Genomic DNA, 22098 nt, shown 5'->3' with positions numbered 1-22098 from the left:
CTGCCACGGGACACTCAAAACAGCTAACATTCATAGAGTTAAACATGAAACTATATTTACCGGAAGAGAAGACACTGTATTTAAGATGACCCCCTTCAAAAACAGATGTTAAATACAGGTTATAGGTGTATTTACCTGAAAGGAAGATGACTCTGAATTTAAGATGACACCCCCCCCTCCATTTTCTAGGATCCAAGATCTTGAAAAAAACATAGTCTTCGATTCAGGTAAATACTGCCTGTACCATTAAAAAACACAAACACAAAAAACCCTGCCAGGGACACAACGCAAGATTTGCAAAATAAACAGCCACAAAAATCAGCTGCAAGCATAGAAAACTCAGGTGTACTGTTTCCTTGCTAGAGCTTACTTGATCTCACGAGGCCAGGAGTTCCACAGACTGGGTGGCATTGTTTCAATGGCACCTACGAAACTAGTAGTAGTAGAAGATAGGGCGTACAAAAAGTCACAATCAACTACAGCAGGGTGTGCAAAAGGGTTTCAGCAGATAACCTCAAGAACTGGGTAGAAATATAAGGATGCAGGTGGTCGTAGAGGTATCCTGTTACTATGCCATTTGGGATTTTGCTGCAAACCACATTCGCTGATGTAGTAACATGCAAACCACACACACAGCCTGAAGTGGTCCTGCCCAGGATTTATCACCATTATTTTTAATTCTGCTCACCCAAATAGGTATGCTCAAAAGGGAACAGGCAATGCCGAGCGAGGAAAGGGAGTGGGGTCGCTTAGTTATGCCTGCTTTCCTTGTGAGAGAATTCTGGCGGGCGCAGTCAGGTATTACTCCTTACCCTGGAGTGGGAAAGAGATTCAACAAGTGATGGGAGAAGCCCTTGGAAGCCACGATACACTCAAGCCCTGGGTAGATGGCACTGGTCAATTGAAGCCCATGTGGATATGGCCCGTGGGTCCAGCAACAGTGGTACAGTTGTGGGGAGAATAAATAAGCATGTCAAACCACACAAATGCCCCCCGCAACTCCATGCACAAGCATGCCTCTTGCAGAAGGTGTACGGATGGCATCAAAGGTGTCTTTGGGCGAGCAGATTACATTTAACTGGAGAACGAGGTGTGCAAATTGTGGGGCTCTGTCCCAGAATGGCGCAGGGAATCGTCCAGGTAAGGAAAACGGCAGGCTGGAAGATGCAAGTGAATGAATCGTGTGAAGAAATGAGGCGATGGGGAACCTGGGTAGGAATGGACTGCACTGAGATATATGGACTGCACAAATATACCGCATTTAGCCAAATAGAAGACAACCCTGAATTTAAGATGACCCCCTTAAAACTATACAGTTTAAGTATTTATCAGGACGAGAGACGACACTGATTTTGAGACGAGCCACATCCAAGAACTTGGGAGAAAAACCCTTTGTCTTGAATTCAGGTAAAGATGGCAAACATCCCTTGTGGGGAAAAGAGTCATGAAGAGGCAGCCAGGTCAGTGAACTTTCAGATAAATTGTATTCCAATATGAACCCACAACCCCACTGCATTCCGTAGTGTATAAAGTAAATTATATGTAGAACCAGGACGCTGGCTGTGAAGGAGGCATTGCAAATAATCGCCGATTTGCCTGGCATGCTGTTACAAAATCACCCGCCCATACTGAATCTACTGCCCCCGTTCCCCACAACCCACCCACCCCCACCTGTGGGGCAATGATCCTGGGAGGTTAAGCATGGCTTTCAGAAATCAAGCGAAGCAGGAGAGGTTCACAGGCAGCCTTGGGAGAGGCCCAGGGTCTCTGTCGGGGGAAGCCGGAAAACAGGCGAATGAAAATGTGTCCGGATCCTGCCCCGTAGGCTTGCGGGAGTCCTCTTCGCCCAAAGGCAAGCATGATGTGTGTGCGAGATTGTTAACAGACGGACGGCTTTCTGTCTGAAAAATAATAGGAAGAGTCTAGACCACGGCACGCACGCACACGCACGCAGAACACAGATATAGCAGCAAAGGTAACTCTCTTTGAGTTTCTTTTCTTTCTTTTTTTTTGGAAAGCAAGAAAGTGCATTGTGAGCCCGGCGGGGAGCGCTCAGAATTCCTCGTGGACGTTCCGGGCATAGTCCATCAGCTTGCTGCCGGTGAAATACTCGCTGTACTTGAGGATCTCCTCCAGCTCCAGGTGATGGTTCTGGTTCTCGTCCGCCACGGCAATCATTTGCTTGGCTTCGTTCAGAGCGTTGTACTCGTTCATGGGGTCCATGTATTCCTGGGGAGAAAGAATGGAAAGAGGCTGGGAGAGGCGGTTGAGGCAAGGGTCTCTGACCACCTGAAGTGGCCATGTTGCTAAGTGGGTGGAGGCCTGGTCAGGGCCTCGATTGAAGTGGATGGGGACATAACTGCACGACATCCAGAAAGTTCCTGGTTCAGGCCCTGTGAGTGTTCCCTCTAACAGGGATTCCCAGATGCTGCCGACTACAAATCCCATCATCCCCAGCTGCAAAGGCCTTTGCTGGGGGATTATGGGAGTTGTAGTCCACAACATCTGGGAATCCCTGTTAGAGGGACCACTGCTCCCTGGCAGTATCTCCTGGTATGGTGGGGAAAGCCTGACCAGGACTTTGGAGAGCTGCTTCCGCTCTGCCAGTCAGAGTGGACAATCCTGAGCAAGACAGACCAAGAGTCTGGCACGATTTGGCAGCTGCATGTGCAGCATCCATAGCTCAGTGGTAGAGCACCTGCTTTGTACACAGAGGGTCCCAGGTTTGCTCCCTGGCAGCAGGAAAAGAGCTCTGTCTGAAACCCTGGAGAGCTGCTGCCAGTCAGAGTAGACAATACTAAGCTAGCTAGACCAAGGGTCTGACTCAGCAGAAGGCAGCTTCTTATGTACAGGATGGTGAAAGGCACTGTTTGAGTATCTACTTTGCATGCAGAAGGTTCCAGGTTCACCCCTTGGCTTCTCCAGGTAGGGCTAGGAGAGACTCCTGCCTTGGAACCCTGCCGCTGCCAGTCAGTGCTGACCACACTGTGACAGATGGAGCAAGCGTCTGACTCAGTCTGGCAGCTGCGTATTCCGCAAGATTATCTGTAGCTCAGTGATAGAGCAACTCTCTTGCAGGCAGAAAGTCTCAGGTTCACTCTCTGGGCCTCTCCAGGTACAGCTGGGAAAGACCCCTACCTGAAACCCTGGTGAGCCGCTGCTAATCAGAGCAGACCAGACTGAACTTGATGCACCCAGTTCTCTGACTCAGTGCAGATGTTCCTACAAGGCCACCTTGAATCCCACGGTGGAAAGCCTAGACTTCGAGTGGGCGTTTTGCTAACAAACAGGATTTGCAGAACTAATAGAACTCTGTTCAGCTCCTAGAGTCGAAAACCTGCAGCAATTGACACTTTCTTAGGCGCTGACTTTCAGGGTGCTGGCGAGGATTCAACCAGTGCTTAGGAGAAGCCGGGGATGACAGTAGAACGCCCCAGAACCAGAAGCCCTACAGATTAAATCTGATCAATCTGTTTGATATTAGACACCACAATCTCACTGGCCTCTTCAAGAGGAACCCCTTGTAAGACGTGAGAGAGAGATGGATTCCAGAAAGCCGAGCCGCTCTCAAAGAGGGGAGGCGAGTCAGATATACCAGGAACTTAGACCACAATTCTCTGCCCGCGCACACACTCGGCAGGGACTTCCCCGCCTTGAAGTACCGTCTCGGTATGGAAAGAGATGCCCACGCTCCAGTACATCAGCTTCCGAGCCGAGAATCGGTTCATGGCTGAAAGGCCCGTTAGCTGGGCCCCCAAATTGTGGCTATCGGCATCGCCAAAGGGGACGAAGGCGCAGACCATCTCTGGCAACGGCGACCACCCGAGGGATGGAAGAGAGGGGACGACGGCATTGTGGCCCTCACAGCTTTCTGGGTGCGATCGCCCCTTTATCTCTGCCCCCACCAATGACCAGGGTAAAACTGCAGTCATTTCCGCACAGAGGAAAGGGTCAGGGTGGCGAGGAATCAATGGCTGTACCCTCCCCACGGAGGGCACAGGAAGCTGCCATGTACTGAGTCAGACCCTTGGTCCATCTAGCTCAGTATTGTCTGCACGGACTGGCAGCGGCTTCTCCAAGGCTGCAGGCTGGAGTCTGCTTCTCGCTTCTCCAGAGCTTGAATTTTTTTTTTTTTGGTTCAGAACCAACGAGGCTGCCAGGGACTTCCGAGGAAGCCAGAATGCCCACGCCAGTTCCGATCACCTTGTCTGAGAGAGCTCGGCGCCAAGTAGGGAATTAGAGGCCACGCGTTTATCTCCTCCTGCATCTGCTTTTCTACCACCACCTCTGCCTGCAACAGCGATTTGTTAGCTGGTTTCCAAGACAACCACTTCCCCTCAGCCTTCATAAGAAAAAATTAGGAAACACAGTCAGTCCACTGGTCCATCAAGCTCTGACTGGCAGCAGCTCTCCAAGGTTTCAGGCAGGAGTCGCTCCCAGCCCTACCTGGAGATGCTGCCAGGGATTGAACCGGGGACCTTCTGCGTGCGAATCAGATGCTCTTCCATTGAGCTACAGCCCCATCCTCAAAATGGTGGTCTGCTTTACAACAGAAGCTGCCCTATAAAGCGTCAGACCCTTGTTTCCTCTAGCTCAGTATTGCCTACACTGACCGGCAGCATTTCTCCAAAGTTTCAGTTCTTAATGTGGAGTCCGCCAGATGTTGATGAGCTACAATAAATTGTGGCATGGGATCCTGGGAGCTGTAGTTCAGCAGCGTCTGGCGGACCCCACATTAAGAACCACTGGCCTACACTGACCGGCAGCAGCCCTCCAGCCTTTCAGACAAGGGTTTCCCTGGACGGTCCGCACTGACTGGCAGCAGCTTTCTGAAATTTCAAGGAGGGCTCTTTCCCCCGCCCTACCAAGGACTGAACCTGGGACCTCCCATGTGCAAAACAAGGGGCATATAAATATAGCAACAACAGCTGGAGGGGGTTCTTCCACCAAACAGCCCTTCCATCCGGGGGGGGGGGCAGATCTGGGGACTCCAGCAGAAGTCTAATTATAACCTCCTGAAATCCCATGCAAGGTAAACAAGGCCGACTTGCTCACAGGAAGAGAAAAACTGCATTGTGCTTGTACTGTACGTTTCCTGCAGGGGGGAGATTGCCCAGACAACCAACCTCTAACTCTTCCATGGTGACGATGCCGTCGTGGTCCGCGTCAATGACCTCCTCAAACTCCTTCTTCCGGTCTTTCACCCAGTCGTCGTCGATGTCCTGAGCTTGCTGGTTCTCGACGGTGCCAACGGGCAGGGAGATGAATTCGGAAAGCGTCAGCTTCTTATCGCCGTCTTGATCTGCAAGAGGCACGGGCGGATGGGAAGCGAAATGGGCCGTGAGTCACCCCTCGTTTCCCTCAACGCCCCGCCATTCAAAATGAGGTGCCCAGGTGCATCCTGTGCGAGGCTTTCCCACCTCCCGTGTCCCGCGAGCAGGGCAGGAATCGGTGGCCAGGACAGCGCCAAGAATTTTAGGGCCAGGGTGCTTGCAGGGACAATTTAATGCCTGCCCACACAGCTTCGATTCCTAAGACTGCTGTCACTAGTAAAAAGGGCAGAAAGAAAGAAAAAATGGCATGGGGTGGGGGGAGAACACAGGATGTGGACGTGGGGTGAATCACTCCGCTTTGTGGAACCTCCACTACCGTTTCTTCAAAGAGAAACTCAAGTTTCTAGCCCTCACCGCTGCAGAGCGATTTTCGGGAGCCCACGTGGGCCTACCGAAATCTCAGAAGCCTGAGGGACTGTTGGATAAACTTCCAGTAATTTGTGGCGAGACGTCCACAGCTCTGAGCCATCTCAGCTGTCTGGCAGAGAAACCAGTCAGATATATGATGCAACATTACTCAGGTCACACGATTTAGGGGAGGAGATTTATTTATTTTATTGTCTTGGGGTGCAACTCAGGTGGTATATAAATTGAATGAATGAACTAAACAAGCATGGATTGCCTAAAGTAGGCCTGCTCAAGTTAGGCCCCCCCCACCCCAGGTGTTTTTGGACTACAGCTCCCATAATCCCCAGCAACAGCGGCCAATAGCCAGGGATTATGGGCCAACATTTGCAGGAGGCCCAAAGTTGCACAGCCCAGGACTATATCTTCTTCTTCTTTTGCACAGCATGGGATACATCATCTTAATCTTGATTGAATCCTCATCCCTCCTTCTCCATCTAAAACAGCATTCTTCGTTGTAAGGTCTGGGGGTCAATTAAGCCCCCCCCCCAACCCTAAGTGGTCCTGTGCGGAGATCCGCACAGTGAAAAGTGGTCCTCGCATGAAAGAAGAGTGGGAGATCACTGGGACACACACAACCTTGTCTCTAGCCGGACAATATTTTGCAGGTTAAAAATGTAAGGAAGGCCCCCACCGGATCAAACCCAATGGCCCGAAAGCACGACACAAACGCTAAGTGTTAGTGTTAATTTTAAGGACTTGTCTCGTCGCTCGGAGAAAGGTACGCACCCAGGTCCCGGACAATTTCTTTGACCATGAACTTCAGCATGCCCTGGCTGTGCTCTGGATGAAGGAAGGACAGAAATTCTTGCTCGTCCAGCAGAAGGTCAGTGGGAGGACTGTCAGCTTGGTACCAGCGGTCTTTCAGGTTATCAAGGACTTCCAGTGCTAGATGTTTGCGGGTGGGGTGAAGGGGGTGGGGAAGAGATGCTTGTTAATATCTATTTATTATTTGTTTAACATGTTTTCATACCGCCCCAAACTTGTGGCTCTGGGCGGTTTACAACAAAAACGACAACAGGAAAGTTAAAAACAAAACAAACAGAGGAATGAAAACATTTGTTAAAATAAATGTCAGCAAAAAGTTAACACAGGACGACAATTTAAAATTTTAAAACAATAACTTAGAACAATGATAAAACTATTAAAATGGTAAAGCCTGGGTGAACAGATCTGTAAAGATCTTTTAAAACCCGTTCTTTAAAAATTAAATCTTTAATTTAAAAGATTTGTAATTTTAAAAGCTGTTATTTTCCAGGTCTTTAAAAAAAGAAGTTGAGCCACGCTGAGTTGACCCCTCTTACCTGAGCAGAGACACCTTTTTAAATTGTGACTCTCTTATATTTAGCAAGGGGAGTACAACTGGCCCTATCTGACACCTCCCCCCCCCCCGCTGAAAAGGCATTTTCTACTACTACAGATATTTATATACCGCTCTTCAACCAAAGTTCTCAAAGCGGTTTACATAGAAAAAATAAATTCCTAAATAAGACTGCCCTCTGTCCCCAAAGGGCTCACGCCATCTAAAAAGAAACACAAGGCAGATACCAGCAACCACCACTGGAGGGATGTTGTGCTGGGGTCGGATAGGGCCGGTTGCTCTCCCCCGCGAAACAGAAGAGCACCACCATTTTAAAAAGGTGTGCTTCTGCTCCGTTAGCACCTTGCGTCAGAGTCACACTAACAAGGGAGCAAGACGCAAGTTTGGGCGGTATAGAAATGTAAGAAAATAAATAAATAAATAAATAAATAAATAAGAGAGTGACAGACGAAGGCAGGAGCGCAATACAGATAGATGAAGGGAAGCTTTCAATCTGCTGCCGCCTCCCCTCATGCTGGAGAGGAGGCATACTGCCAGCTGGAATGCCTCTGCCCCATATGGCCCATTGCACCAGACCAGAGTCATTAAGACAGGCGGCACAGACGGGATTACAGGTTTGCCTCATATGTACGTTGACTATTTTAGATGGGATGTTATAATATGCTTGCAAGCAGAGTGAGTGTGTGTGAGAGAGAGAGGGTGTGTGTGTGTTTTGTTTTAACCCAAATCACGCTCCTTCCAATCCTCCTAAACTGCTCTCCCGCAAGAACTCATTTTAACTGACAGGCCTGCATTTCTCAGATTCTGCTACAAGCAGAATCTTCTGTTTCGCGGGGGAGAGCGACCGGCCCTATCCGACCCTAGCACAACATTCCTCCAGTGGTTGTTGCTGGTATCTGCCTTGTGTTTCTTTTTAGATGGAGTGAGCCCTTTGGGGACAGAGGGCCATCTTAGTTAGGCATTATTCATTTTTTCGGTCTTATTTATGGCTGCGGCTTCATAGCAGAGGAAGCACTTTGTCGCCAGAAGCCTCAGTTCAGAAACTCCACCCCAAGAATAAAAGCCCTGCTGGGCTTCTCCTGCTAGGGACTGGGGCCGCAGCTCAGCAGCAGAGCATCCGCTTTGCATGCAGAAGGTCCCAAGTTCAGCCCCTGGCAGCATCTCCAGGTAGGGCTGGGAAAAGACCCCTGCCCGGGACCTTGGAGAGCTGCTGCCAGTCAGTGCAGACAATGCTGAGCGAGGTAGAGCGGGGGCTGACTCCGCTGACAGCAGCTTCCTATGTCCAGTATAAAGCCACTTCCTGGACTGGAGGGCATGCCAGCCAATTTCCATTTCCATTCCTCCAACAACATCATAGCTGTTTTTAAAGCTTTTCAAAGCGTTTAAAAAGACTATCGCGAATGTGGCCCGAGGGTCAGGAGAATCGGAGCAGGAGAACACATCGAAAGCTGGGAGTCTTGCAATGCGGTCACCTCTTTTCCGGCGCTAGGGATTCAGCTCTTGTCAGGAGTCACAATGAGCATTTGTCCTCCCAGATCAGGGGAGGGCAAACTGGGCCCTCCGGCAGTTGTTGTACTACAACTACATCATCCCCAGCCACAACAAACGTTGCCCTCCCCTGCCTCAGATCGTAACCACCACCACCCCAGCTAGCTCCAAGGCGAGATCTCTTGGAGTACCCCTGAAGGCAGGACAGGATTAAAATGCTAATAATTACACCTACCCATCCCCTTTATGATATTCCCACCTGCCACACGGCTACTTACTCTCCTCGTCAATTTTTAGCTCTTCGTTGTTCTTGATCTTTTTGGCCACCTCCTTCTCGTTAAATCCTTTGCTTGCCAGGAACTTGATTTTATATTCGTCCCAGGACACGCGGCCTGTGTCAAAGAAACCAGAGGGGCAGAACGTTACCAACATGTCGAAGGACACAGAGCTATGATCCACTTTGTAGCCGGTACGCCTGATAAAGGCTTTTACTCTTCTGCCAACAAGGCGGGACGCTCGGGGTGGGTGGGATGGAAGAGGCTTTTCCATTTTGAACACAGTAACACTTCATTGTGATGTACAAATTTTTTTTATAAATAAAGATTGTGCCCCTCTAAGGCACCATAATATAAGACAGGGGAGCTGGTCTTGTGGTAGCCAGCATGACTTGTCCCCTTTGCTAAGCAGGGTCCACCCTGGTTTGCCATTGAATGGGAGATTACAAGTGACCACTGGAAGATATTCCCCTTTGGGGATGGGCCTGCTCTGGGAAGAGCATCTGCATACCTGCATGCAGCAGGTTCCGAGTCCCTCCCTGGCAGCATCTCCAAGATGGGGCTGGGAGAAACTCCGGCCCAACGGCTGCTGGTGGACTACAACTCCCATCATCCCCAGTCGCCGTGGCCAAAAGCCAGGGACGATGGGAGTTGAAGTCCAACATCTACAGAAGGCCTGACACTGTGCGGCCCGGGTCAGCCTGTGTCCGTCCAGCAAAAGAGACACTCGCACAAAGGACCCGGGGAACTTCTGCATGCCAAACAGGTCCCTCCTCTGCTCCGGAGAACAGGCCTACTGCCCACCTACCATCCCCGTCAGGGTCCACCGCCCGAAAGTGCATTTTGTTCTCCTCCACGGCCTCCTGGAAGTGCTCCTCCGTCTTCTCCATGATCCAGCGCTGCATCTCTTTCGCACTGACCTTCTTGTCCCGGTTGATGTCGACTCTGCGGGGAAGCCGCCCAAAGGGGAACGGGTTAGAGCTCACTGGTGTGACTACCGACCCCGCCCCGGTCAAAATCAGAGCAGAGGAAAGAGGGCTGCGTTTGGACACCGAACGGTCCAGATGCAGCTATGAGCTGAGCCACACACACACATATATGCATAAGCACACAAATTTAAGTGTCACAGTTAGGGAGACAGGCTAGGCCGAACCCTAACCTGCTTGCATAAAACTGGTTCGCCCAGTTCAAGTCCAGCCATTTGTCAAACGAGACCTGGCCAGGCAAATGGCCTGCGCGTGTGCACGGCGGCCTAAAAGATGGCCGCCACACACTCACAGAGGGCCAAAATGACCCCCAAACACGCCAAACCAGCCCATAGGAAACCGGGGGAAAGCCAGTGGGGGGAGGTGTTGCCAGTGACAACCCCCCCAGGCTGACGAAGCCCTCGGTGGCAGTAAAATTTTAACGTGGATGGCACCCCCGAACCGGGCCCGAACCGACGGTGGGGCGTCAGCTCGACCTTGAACCAAGCTGGCTTGAGCCCGAACCGGCTTGCACATCCCCACTTCCACCCACATAAGTGACTCATGAGCCGTCTTATTGAAATTAATGAGATGAATTTACTTGTCCCGTTAATTTCAGGGGGAGAGCTCAAGTGCTACTTTTCTGAAGCCTGTCAGACGGGACGGGGGTATGCCGAGTGTCAGCATCGGCATGTAGCTAGCCAATCAGGAACAGTGGAGGAAGAACTCCTCCCCGCAAAGGGCACACTGTTGAAACCAGCGAGCCACAGTGGGGGGGAACAGAAGGGCTCACCCCCTTGGGAGCCCTTCAAGAGCCTCTATGGGTACTAGTCACCCCTCTTGGGAACGCCGGCCCCAGGCTATCCAATTTCAACTAAGCTGGAAAGTTTGCAGAACGTGCATTCAGCAGGGTAAGGAAAATTCCCATATTGCTGGGAAAGTTAAGAATGACATTCGAAAAACACGTCTCTCGATGAGGCTGTTTCTCTCTATCCCATATCCACAGGGGAGTGCCCTTTCTCCACCCTACACTCAGTCTTTGCGGTTTACCTCTTAAACACAGAGAAACCGTCTTGCTTTCCCGAGATCGACAGTCCAATTGCTGAGCTGCAGGCCCGAGGGAACGCCAGGCAGAACCAAGCTTGCCCTCTGCCCGCGACTGTTTGGGAGGCAGCCAAAATGCTTTGGACCCGCGCTCTCTGCGATGAGCAGGCCGCAGCGCAGAAGGACAGGGTCTTGCTGACGACAGGACTCCCTAATCGGCCTCTGAGTGCACTAATCAGCTTTCAATTTCATTATTGCCGAATGCTGATCTGCTACGCGCTTTTAATTTGCAGACAAGAGGTCAGCAAGGCGGTGACCGAATCCACAGGATTAGAGCCCAGTGATCAATGAGGAGAGGAGAGCTGGTCTTGTGGTAGCAAGCATGACTGGTCCCTTAGCTAAGCAGGGTCTGTCCTGATTTACATTTGAATGGGAGACTAGAAGTGTGAGCCCTGTAAAATATTCCCCTTAGGGGCTAATGGGGCCGCTTTGGGAAGAGTATCTAGGTTCCAAGTTCCCTCCCTGGCAGCATCTCCAAGATAGGGCTGGGAGAGATTCCTGCCTGCAACTTTAGAGAAACCACTGCCAGTCTGTGTAGACAATACTGAACTAGATTGACCAAGGGTCTGACTCAGTATATGGCAGCTTCCTATGTTCCTAATTGATCTCGATGGACATCAACAAACTCACTTGTCTGCTCGCCGGTGGCGAGTGCCCACAGCCCTCTGGTGAGCAGGACACCCACACTGCACAGATCACCTCCCTAGAGGTTTCATTCCCACTGCCCTTTTTGAGACGGCAAGGAACAGCCGGAATCCTTTCAGGGTAGTCGGGGAGGGTCATCTCCTGATGACCACAGAGCCCTGTGGTTGTCTTTGGTAGAATACAGGAGGGGTTTACCATTGCCTCCTCCCACGCAGTATGAGATGATGCTTTTCAGCATCTTCCTCTATCGCTACTGCCCAATATAGGTGTTTCCCGTAGTCTGGGGAACATACCAGCGGGGATTCGAACCGGCAACCTCTGGCTTGCTAATCAAGTCATTTCCCCGCTGTGCCATTAGGTGACTTTAAGCTACGCTATTGAATTTCAACAGGACTACTCAGGAGTAATTTGGCTTGGAGATCGGCTGATAGGCTGAATTTTGTTTAAAGCACATTTCAGCCCCTTAGCATTGGGGAAAATGCCCTCCTAAGTAACAAACAAGGGGAATAGAGGAAAAAAGACAACACTGCCTTCATATTCCCAGCATGCCACAGCAACACCCACTTTGAAAAAATAACCATGAGTTTCCTCCTGTTCCTCCGTGGCTCCGAGTCCTCGTCAAACTCCTCCATCTCTTTCCCCAAGAAGACCTCCTGATGGAACTCCTTGTTCAGGTGACCGTCCATCTCCATCTTGACCCCATTCAAGTGGTCTGGGGGCAAGATCTCGTTCTCGTCTTTGCTCTCGGCCACCTTCTCCTTCAAGGCCGAGTTGTTGGCGGGACGGGCGTAGACGTCCATGAGCAGAAAGACGAAGAGGAGGGACAGGTAGATGGAGCCCAAGCTGCAGATGAAGGCCCGTTTGGAAACCATGGCTCCTCTCCTTCACAGCGTCAGCAACTTAAAAGGGTGCAACGGCCACTGAATAACCTGGGAGGAAAAACAATGAAGGAAAAGAACGGGTATTGTGGGCAACTTCAATCAGCTCCGAGATTGACCCAGTAATTCCCCATCTGGTACAATTTGGCCCAGTATACACGTACTGCGTCACCCTGGTTTGTTCATTTCTTACGTTTTCATACCACCCCATACAAAAAAAGTCCCTGGGCAGTTGACAATCGAAAAACCACTTCTTTTATTTATTGATCAATCATATTTTAAACCAGCTGATATGGATATCTCTAGGCCATTGAAACACAGGCACAATGCACTCAGTTTAAAAATACACTTCAAAACTAAAACCGGAATTGGTTAAAAACTAAAACCTGAAGCTTTAAAATTATGAACTAAAAGCCTGGCAGAACAGGTATGTTTTCAGGTCCTTCTTAAAAACATTCAGAGGGGAAACTCTAATTTCATTAAGGAAGCGCATTCCAGAGTCCCGGGGCAACTACACAGGTTCCAAACTACGCACAAAGGCAGCCCAACGTAGAGCGCATTGCAGTAGTCAAGTCTGGATGTTACCAGCAGGTACATGCCTGTTTTAAGGCCTATCTCCAGAAATGGACATAGCTGGCAAGTCAGCCCAAGCTGAGAGAAAGCACTCCTGGCCACTGCCTCTGCCCTAGCCCTGGTCAATGTCCCTAGCCCTGGTCAATGTCCCTAACCTGCAGCAAAACAAAACAGAGCTTTAGTTTATCAAGCTAAGTCCTGCCCCAGAGGGCAAGAACATGGAAATGTCAGTGAGATGAGCTTGTCACCTTGCGAGATGAAAAGGCAGGAACATGGCAGAAACCATGGCTTGCTGGGGGCAGAGACAACCGTGGTTAACTCAAATGACTCGCAAACCCACTTCACACTATGGCTGCACCTCCAAGTTTGCAGTCCGTCCCTAACAAATTTCCTTTGGCTCGATAACCCCCAAATTCAGAAGCCATACAACGGGTACCTGACAAGATTACCAGGCTTAGTGATGGACCCTGTGAAGAAGGAGGTTAATCACACTGCTCTTTATCTTATTTACAAACAGAGAACAAAGAAAGATTGAGCCACCACCTTAGAATAGCTTAGTCTAGGTGCCAAAGTTACATTTTTAGGCACTACGGCTCCGCGGCACCTGGGATTTGCAGGTGCAATACAAATACAGCAAATATTGTCAAGTCCTGCCTGAACCATGGGCCTCAATGTCCACTGACCCCATAATTCAGCTTGATGAGCTTAACAGAGATCACATACTCACTTTTAAGAACTGGATAGACCAGATCCATCCCCACCCCTCATAAAACAGAACTTGACTTCAGCCAAGATTGCAGCTTTTTGCTTTCTCATGTGGCCAAGAACCAATCTGGGAATACACCCACATACCCGAAATGTTTAACTTGCCTTATGCTGTTATCACCAAGAGATCGGCTTGGCTTGGAGTGAATAGTGGCGTAACGCCCTCCCTGGTTTTCTAGTAGTTAATATTTATACACTCATTTGTCCAAAGTACTCTGTTTCCCAATAAGTGTTTTCAAACCTATTCAAGGCTGCAACATAGAATGGAGAAAGCTCTTAAGAATACACCTTATATTTAGGGTATTTTTAATGTGGGCCATTGCTCAGTGGTAGAGTATCAGCTTGGCATGCAGAAGGGGGCCAGTCCCTTCTCTCTCAGCCTAACCTACCTCACAGGGTTGTTGGGAGAAAAAAACATAACCATGTATGTTATGGATGCTTCCTCCTGGAAGGAAGAGTGGGATATAAGTGTAAAAATAAATAAGCAAACTTCCATCACAATTATAAGACAACATGAATCCCCCCCAGCATTAAGTATAAATATCTCTCTTTTCCCCATGTGTACAAAATGTTTCATGCACGTTATCCCAGGAATGCTGACCATGAATATTTAGGTGTGTGTAGAATAATACAACTTTACAGTTGGAAAAGACCTTGGCAGTCTTTCAGCTTGTGATAATAAAAGAGATCTATAAGAGAATAAACAGACATGTTTGTTTGGCTTATATGTACGCTCACCCACATACCCTAAAAACTAGATATTCCCAGTCAAGGCACTCTGCACATGAGCAGACAACTTTAAGACTCTCATTTTGTATGACATTTCTCCATATACCTACAACTAAGTTTCCCAAGCACCACTGAGAGACCTTCAGGGCCAAGTTGAAGACAGATCATCCTGGAGAGAATCTATCAATGTGGTCACTAAGAGGCTACACTGACTTGACAGCACTTAATCAACCAAGTTTTCCAATCACATCCCCCCCCAAAAAGGTGGGGTTTACTATTATTCTTTCTTGGTGGGGAGAGTCCCTTGCATTCTTTTCCTCTCTAACCCCAACCAAAATGGATAGACAACAAAGAAATGATAATCCATATAATTATAACGATAACCCACAGAATCCATTACACTGCCTAGGGCTGCACATGTCAGGCGGTATAGAAATATGATAAACAGCTACATAGTCGAATTTTTTAAAACAGACGAATGGGGGGAGAAGATACATTTGTAACGGTAAGAGATACATCTCTACCCTTTCCTCCCTGTGTGTGTGTCCAAAGCCAATCCCTTTACATGTGCGTGAGGGAGAGAACAAATAGAAAACATAGTTGCAAACTATCACGTTTTTCTTATTGGTCGGCAGCCACAAAAACCCTAACTATTTTACTCTGGGGAATCGTTTTGTTTTATTCTGCGAATGGTTTTTAATGGTTTGCTGCTCTGTGAAAGTCCTTTCATTATTATTATTATTATTATTAAAATTATTTTATGTTGCAATTGTGTACACCGCCTAGAGCGAGAGAGAGAGACCAGGCGGTCTATCCATAGGATGAACACCCACCCACCAACCCACACATACATTTGTAGCTAGGATAAAGAAGCCCATATCCATCCAATTCCCTCTTTAAACAGACACGCAGGCAGGAGGTGCCTTGGCTGCGCCCAGGCAAGAGGCGCTCTCTGCACACGCCCAGGAGCCCTCTGCGCGCACACCAAGGAACTCCCAGGTGGCGATGGGGGGCGGCCCTGCCCTCCGCCTGCCCCACCCGCCTCCTTCCTCCTCCAGGCGCCGGTACCTGCCCGGGCAGCCGCAGCGACTCCTCATGCCCAGCGCCCTCCTCCTGAGTCCTCCTCTTCTGCCGACTGCAGCCGGAAACCGGAAGCGCCACTCGGCACCCTGGCCCCGCCCCTTCCGCCCTTAGCCCAGCTGCTTGCCCGCGAGAGCCCCTCACGACGAGCCCGCCCCCTCTCTCATAAAGGCAGGCGACCCGGCGCCTTTGGCGACCACCTTGCGGAAGACGTTTTTTCCCATAAAGGCGGCGCATAAATAAAACATGTACAATTTTATTTAAAAAATAAACAATCACGCTTGTTTTTGGTTTTTTTTAATCGAAGCAGCAGGCAGTTCAGTAGCCACCCCTAAGGGCGGAGGGGCGCTCGGGCCGGTTGCCCAGACGCAAGATGGCGGAGGGGACGCCCCGAAAGGAAAGCGAGGCGGACGGTGAGGGAGGGCACGCGCCCTCAAAGATGGCGCCGGGCTTCGGCCTCGCTCGCCCTCACTCGGCATGGCGGGCGCGGGAGGCGGGCGCCGGGACTCGGTCACGTGACGCGGCTCGCGCAAGCCCTTCCACCCCGCCCGCCCATCATAGACTCCTATTCATTCCTTCGCCTGAAGAGACGGAGCCGCAGGAGGGAGGCCGCTGCTCGGAAATGAACGCGGGTCCCCCAGCCCTCTCAACGCCCTCTTGAGCAAACCGGCGAGACAGGAGCGGGGGGCGGGCAGTGGGATTTTTTAAAAAAGAAAAAAGCAACCCGCGACAACCCCGTTGAGAGGAGACCCGGCGGCGCCTGGGAGCGCGGACTCAGGAGGTGTGTCCCAACCCACGAACCGTAGCCCTCAGAGCCACTCTCCCCGCCCCCTTTCCCGCCACAACCCTGAGGCGAAGGGAGGGGGAGGAGCTTGGCCTTGCGCCTGCGGCGAGGCCAGCGGTGAAGGCTGAGGGAGGAGCCATAGGGTTGCTCCGCCCTGGCCCCAAAGGGGAGCAGCTAGCCTGCGAGAAGACCATTGGGCCGTTCCCCGAAGGGGAGGAGCTTGAGAAGTCCCCCCCCCCGCTCAGAAGACGGAGCCTTGGCCTCTGAGAGAGCAGGGGTTCCTAAAGGGGAGGAGCCAGCCTGTGAAGAGGGCCGCCTCCTGGAGGGGAGGGTCTGGGGTTGGACCGCCCCTGAGGAGGAGGAGGAGTCTTGGCCCCTGAGAGGGTGGCGCTTACACAGGTAACCGCCTTCGGGGGGCAGTTGAGCCTCCGCCCCGCCCACCACCCTCATGAAGCTCCTCCGCCTGCTCTGCCGCCACAAGACGGCCCTCGGCCTGGGCGGCCTCTCTCTCTTCGGCGTGGTGCTGCTCTACCTGGCCAAGTGCACCTCTGAAGGCCTCAAGCCCTCCCACGGCTGGGGGCTTCCACACCAGCAGCCGCTGGTCCGCTCGGGAGGGGCGGGCGGGCCTCACCCCCCAGCCGCTGCCCCACCCCCGCCCCCTGAGGAGACTGCCTTCCTGGCGGTGCTGGTGGCCAGCGGCCCGAAGTACACCGAGCGGCGCAGCATCATCCGGAGCACGTGGCTCTCGGCGGCTGGCCGGGCCCCGGGCCGGGACATTTGGTGCCGCTTCGTGGTGGGCACCGGGGGCCTGGCCGGAGAAGAGCTGCACACTCTGGAGCTGGAGCAGACCCGGCACCAAGACCTCCTGCTCCTCCCCGACCTCCGAGACTCCTACGAGAACCTGACTGCCAAAATCTTGGCCATGTACGTCTGGCTCGACCAGCACCTGGACTTCCGTTTCGTCCTCAAGGCCGACGACGATACCTTTGTCCGCTTGGACGTGCTTGTGGAAGAACTGAGGGCCAAGGAGCCCCGACGTCTCTACTGGGGCTTCTTCTCTGGGAGGGGCCGAGTGAAATCGGGCGGCAAGTGGAAGGAGAACGCCTGGCTCCTTTGCGACTACTACCTGCCTTATGCCCTTGGCGGGGGCTATGTCATCTCGGCTGACCTGGTCCACTATCTGCGCCTCAGCCAGGACTACCTCAACATCTGGCAGAGCGAGGACGTCTCCATGGGCGCCTGGCTGGCTCCGGTGGATGTGAAAAGGGTCCATGACCCTCGCTTTGACACGGAGTATAAATCGCGGGGTTGTAACAATAAATATATCGTGACTCATAAACAGAGCATTGAGGACATGTTGGAGAAACACCAGACTCTGGCCAAAGAAGGGAAGCTATGTAAAGAGGAGGTGAAACTCCGACTCTCTTATGTGTATGACTGGGGTGTGCCTCCTTCGCAATGCTGTCAGAGGAAAGACGGTATCCCCTGAAGAAGACTGTAGATTGAGCGAGAGAAACGGCAACATGAAAAAGGGGGTGAATGGAGATTGGGGTGTGCCACACAGAAATACCTACCCCCTGTGGCCAGAGATTTTAAATTTTATTTCGAGATTTCATATCGTGTGTGGGGCCAAAGTGTCGAGGGACTCACACCCCTTTATGTTTCAAAATGGCACGTTTTCTCTAAAGCCCCAAATTATATACAAGGCGAGTTCAGAGAAAGTTGTGTGTCCAAAAAAAGAAAAGGTACTTTCTGAAAGCAAGAAATAGGAATGAGACAACGGTCAATTAAAACCAAAAAACATAGATTTCTTAAATTTCTGTGCTGGGGTGATTTCTACACTCTTGGGCCACACTGCAGACTGCAAAGAAAAACTAGTGACTATTTGACTTTCCCCCCTTTCAGCATACTTCAAAAGGATAAGTGCATTTTGGCCAATTGGATTGGCAAAGGAGGACTGTTGTGATAACAGGATTGCAAATCGTTATCTTGAATATTTGACTAGCGCTGTTTCTAAATGAAGAGACCACTTCTGTAATTGATCAGTGGATGCCCTGGCTATGGTGTGTTAGATGTGGGAGATGTCCATTCTTGCAGGGAACATTCTGACCGTGAAAAGTTTAGTGCACTTGGACGGGCTGAAATCATTCTGTCACTGGAGCAAAATCTTTTGGCCTCCTGTCTTGCTGTACAGTGTGTTCCCCGAATTACCTGCTTGTGACTTAGAAGGAGAGAAACTTTCATTTGTGCAAAGTAAAGGCAGCTCACTGTAGTGTGGTAGGATTTTGCTGTGAGCGGATCACAGAGTCATTACTTCTTGTGGCCGAACCTACTGGCGTTAATGCAACATGACCCCTTTTTAGTGGCTGCTGAATTGATCCCTCCTCCCCAAACCTGTATTTGGAAAGATGGATTATTATGCAGCCCATAAAATTGCCCGATATTGACTGGAAAAGAAGTGACTGTTGCTGCTGGTCCTCTCAGTGGAAATGATCCAAGATATATCTGTAGGAGTTGATTGTCAAACATTGGGGCTGCTTACATCTGTGCAGATGAGTTCCTCAAACCACTTCTGCTTTGAACAGGCAATGGTCCACTCAAGAGGCAGAGGGCTGAGAAGTGCAAAGGAACATTTCCCTTTTACCACGATCTTCTATTGCTTCTCTCAAACCAGCTTCCACATGTCTACATTTCCTCCCTGGAGTTTCTGGCCTTAACCCTTGAAGCTGTTCTCGAATGATCTCTTAGGTTATCACAGGTACGGCTGTAAAATAGTCCTTTAGATGGGATTGAGAACTCTGTAGGTCACATCCAAAGTGTTAATTATGATTAAACAAAAAACATTTCTTAAAACAGTTTACATAGCGGAAGGAAAAGAGAAAATGGTTCCCTGCCCCAAAAGGCTTGCAGTCTAAGAAGAGACACTAGCAACAGCCACTGGATGGGGTACTGTATTGGCTCAGTAGGAATAGTTGCTATTATTCATGCTAAATATAAAACAGCCACCCCTTTAAAAGGTGCCCCTTTGCCCAATTAATGGAAACATACCCAAAATTGTGTTTAAGGTGGTAATAGCTAGAGGAAGCAGGATTTCTTAGTTGACATCTGCTATCAGGGCAAAGAATGACACAGGGGTGGTGCAGTAACTCCATTTGGTCCCTCTCTGGCACCTCTACCTTTCAAAATCTAGAGCTTAAGATGCCCATATACTTTTAGACAGCTTCTTCCGAAGCCCTCCAGAGTCTTTGGGCAAGAGTGAACTTGGGAAAGCATGCATAAGTGAAGAATCCACAGTATCCATGGTCTTGACACTCCCTTTAGGTACATCTTCCAATGGCCTGTAGTCTTTTGAAAAAGAAAATAACAATTAACTTTGCTGTAAGGCCTGCGCAGCTTGTGACCTACCAAGCTGAAGGTAGCTCAAGAGCCGTGTGCTATGGCCTGCAAACTGTTTAATCCTCCTCAACACCCTGTTTTTGCAGTCTGAGGCCGATGCAAAAACAGAGTCTTTCTCTGTGGGCCTGGTTGGTCCCCCCCATTCATGATTTCTGGTCTGTCTCCAGGGCATCGCCAGTTGTGCGGGCGTTTACCGTAAGGGCAGTCCCGATTGCGAATAAAATGATCTGTTTACAGTGGTGATAACTTATTTATAAATATTGTAAATGTACTGTGTATAATTGCAAGCGGGAAGACCCGCCGCGCGGCATGGCAATTTCTAAATTATTGAAAGGAGTGTGTCAGAGCTCATGAGTGTTCCTTCTCAAACGCCTTTGCCACTGTACAGTTTATTATTTAAATTCTCTGGGGCTGAGTTTTAATCCCAGACTGGAGCTTGTAAAAAGGATGTCCCAAGCGCTGCTTTCGTCAAAACACCAATGCTTCTGAAAGTCATTTCTGTTGTCACTTCCTTTTCGAAGAAGAAGTAAATACCTCTTATCTCCTTCCCCGTAACTCCTGCGTGGTGATTAGATCTGAAGCTTCAGAAGAAATGGAAAATTGCCAAATGAAATGTGACAAGGGGAAGCTCACGTGAGCACTGCTGATAGCCGAGAGGCTTTTTATAGACATCCGTGCGGTTGTCAGATACCTGAGTTGGAAGGATTAGAGCACCCTTTCTGCATCATGTGAACTCAGTGGGCCTCGGCATGGAGAGGGCATTTGACTTCTTGGGAACGGCCCCGGCAGGCGTTTCAACATGTTAATTTATATAATGGTGCATCGACGGTATATTCTTTAACAGGCTGGATTTTGCCGCCGCCGCTAAACATTTATGTAATACCAGTATTTACGTTGTGCAATTCTGTTAGAATGACAAAGGACACCATTAGAAAACCGCGGCATTCAGAACACAAGGCAGGCCGTGGATGTAATTTCATGTGTTTATTTATGTGGTTCGACTGCTTGGATCCCCATCTTTCGCAGCACTGCAGGTAACTGACGAAATTCCTGTCCCTTGCAGTCTGAGTCAAGCTCAGCGTATAAAATCCAATGCAAAGCCATTACTGTGATTGTTTTTGTTGTTAAATAAGCTCGCGGAAGCGGGATGAAAAGCATCCAGCCCCCAAAGGGCTGGGGAAATGAAACCGTTGGGGGTCAGCAGTCATAACTTTTGCAATGCGCTCTATGTGGGGCTGCCTTTGTACGTAGTCCAGACACTTCAGTTGGTTCAGAATGCAGCAACCAGGTTGCTCTCTGGGTCATCTCAGAGAGACCACATTACTTCTCTGCTGATGGAGCTTCACTGGCTGCCAATAGGTTTCCAGGCAAAATACAAAGTGCTAGTTATATTATAACGTATAAAGGCCTAAACATAGGCTTAGGTCCTGGGTATTTAAGAGCGTCTTCTTCACTACAAGCCCCACCGCCCATTGAGGTCATCGGAGTAGGTCCGTCTCCAGTTACTGCCAACTCGTCTGGTGGCTGCACTGAGACGGGCCTTCTCGGTTGCTGCCCCAAGATTGTGGAGTGTGCTCCCTGTAGAGATACGATTCTCCCCATCTCTGGCAATTTAAAAAAAACAACAACACCTGAAAACCCATCTTTTCACCCAAGTTTTCCCAGCTCTTTAAAAATTGTCTGTTTTAATTTTATGGTTGATTTTAAACTGTTGAATTGTTTTAACTTTTTGTATGTGTTTAAATTGTTTTATGTTAACCGCCCAGAGATGAAAGTTTGGGCGGTATAGAAGTTTGATAAATAAATAAATAAATAAATAGCTTAATGGCTAAGGTCCCGGGTTCAGTCCCTGGCAGCATCTTCAGACAGGGTTGGGACAGGCCCCTCTCTGAAACCCTGGAGGGCTGCTTCCCATTAATGTAGATTGACGTTGCACAACTGTGGCCCTCCCGGCTGCTGTTGGGTTACAACGCCCATCATCAGTTGTGCAACCCTAGCTTAGACGATGCTGAGAAAGGCGTCAAGCTACAAATCGCTCTGAGATTGACCAGCAGATCTTGATCTGCTTTCCTCCCACCCCTAAATTGACCCGTAGATCTGATCTGCTTTTCTCCCACCCCTGAATTAAAGCCTCTGAATTAATGTTCAAGCTGTACAGCACCTTTGAATGGCTGCATGTTCAGCATATGCCTCTGGCTGTTACTAGCTGAGCTCCAAGATCAATCTGCATTTTTCTTCATTATCCTGCAGTCTTTATTTGTAGATGTAGTCTACTGCTGCTCAGCCTTTTTGCCAAGACAAGTGTTCCACTGGAGGGGGGGGGGGGATTGCTGTCGCATTTTGTGCTGGGTGCCGAA

At 49.9% G+C, this 22098-nt stretch overlaps 2 protein-coding genes across 3 annotated transcripts; one reads left to right on the top strand and one right to left on the bottom strand.

The window, feature by feature from the left end:
* Positions 1–1465: 1465 nt before the first annotated feature.
* Positions 1466–15682, bottom strand: SDF4 (stromal cell derived factor 4). 2 transcript variants are annotated; one of them, XM_053281409.1, is made up of 8 exons: positions 15550–15627; positions 14142–14197; positions 12101–12465; positions 9631–9767; positions 8826–8939; positions 6468–6626; positions 5127–5302; positions 1466–2229 (listed from the first exon to the last, which is right to left on the bottom strand). In XM_053281409.1, the coding sequence occupies exons 3-8, from the start codon at positions 12406–12408 to the stop codon at positions 2053–2055; spliced, it is 1071 nt and encodes a 356-aa protein (XP_053137384.1). In that variant the 5' UTR covers positions 12409–12465; positions 14142–14197; positions 15550–15627; the 3' UTR covers positions 1466–2052. The 2 variants fall into 2 exon arrangements, with proteins under 2 accessions (XP_053137384.1, XP_053137385.1); XM_053281410.1 differs by lacking the exon at positions 14142–14197 and having other exon boundaries at positions 15550–15682.
* Positions 15683–16088: 406 nt separating this feature from the next.
* Positions 16089–20844, top strand: B3GALT6 (beta-1,3-galactosyltransferase 6). The gene has a single exon (XM_053281463.1). It carries the CDS (start codon positions 16794–16796, stop codon positions 17832–17834), a length of 1041 nt encoding a protein of 346 aa, XP_053137438.1. The 5' UTR covers positions 16089–16793; the 3' UTR covers positions 17835–20844.
* The last annotated feature ends 1254 nt before the right edge of the window (positions 20845–22098 follow it).

The sequence above is a fragment of the Hemicordylus capensis genome, chromosome 16, assembly GCF_027244095.1.
Source record: "Hemicordylus capensis ecotype Gifberg chromosome 16, rHemCap1.1.pri, whole genome shotgun sequence".
In the NCBI taxonomy this organism is placed as follows: domain Eukaryota; kingdom Metazoa; phylum Chordata; class Lepidosauria; order Squamata; family Cordylidae; genus Hemicordylus; species Hemicordylus capensis.
Note: the sequence above shows the minus strand (reverse complement) of the source record. Positions and strands in the feature narration are given on the sequence as shown.

What these genes read in the sequence shown, in the direction of transcription:
- SDF4 (XM_053281410.1), bottom strand. Translation starts at nt 12,408, where the DNA reads ATGGTTTCCAAACGGGCCTTCATCTGCAGCTTGGGCTCCATCTACCTG. An exon ending in GCTAAAAATTGACGAGGAGA is followed by an intron (nt 6,627 to 8,825) that starts GTAAGTAGCCGT and finishes GCAAACATCTAG; the next exon opens with CACTGGAAGTCCTTGATAAC. An exon ending in TCACCATGGAAGAGTTAGAG is followed by an intron (nt 2,230 to 5,126) that starts GTTGGTTGTCTG and finishes CTTTCTCCCCAG; the next exon opens with GAATACATGGACCCCATGAA.
- B3GALT6 (XM_053281463.1), top strand. Translation starts at nt 16,794, where the DNA reads ATGAAGCTCCTCCGCCTGCTCTGCCGCCACAAGACGGCCCTCGGCCTG.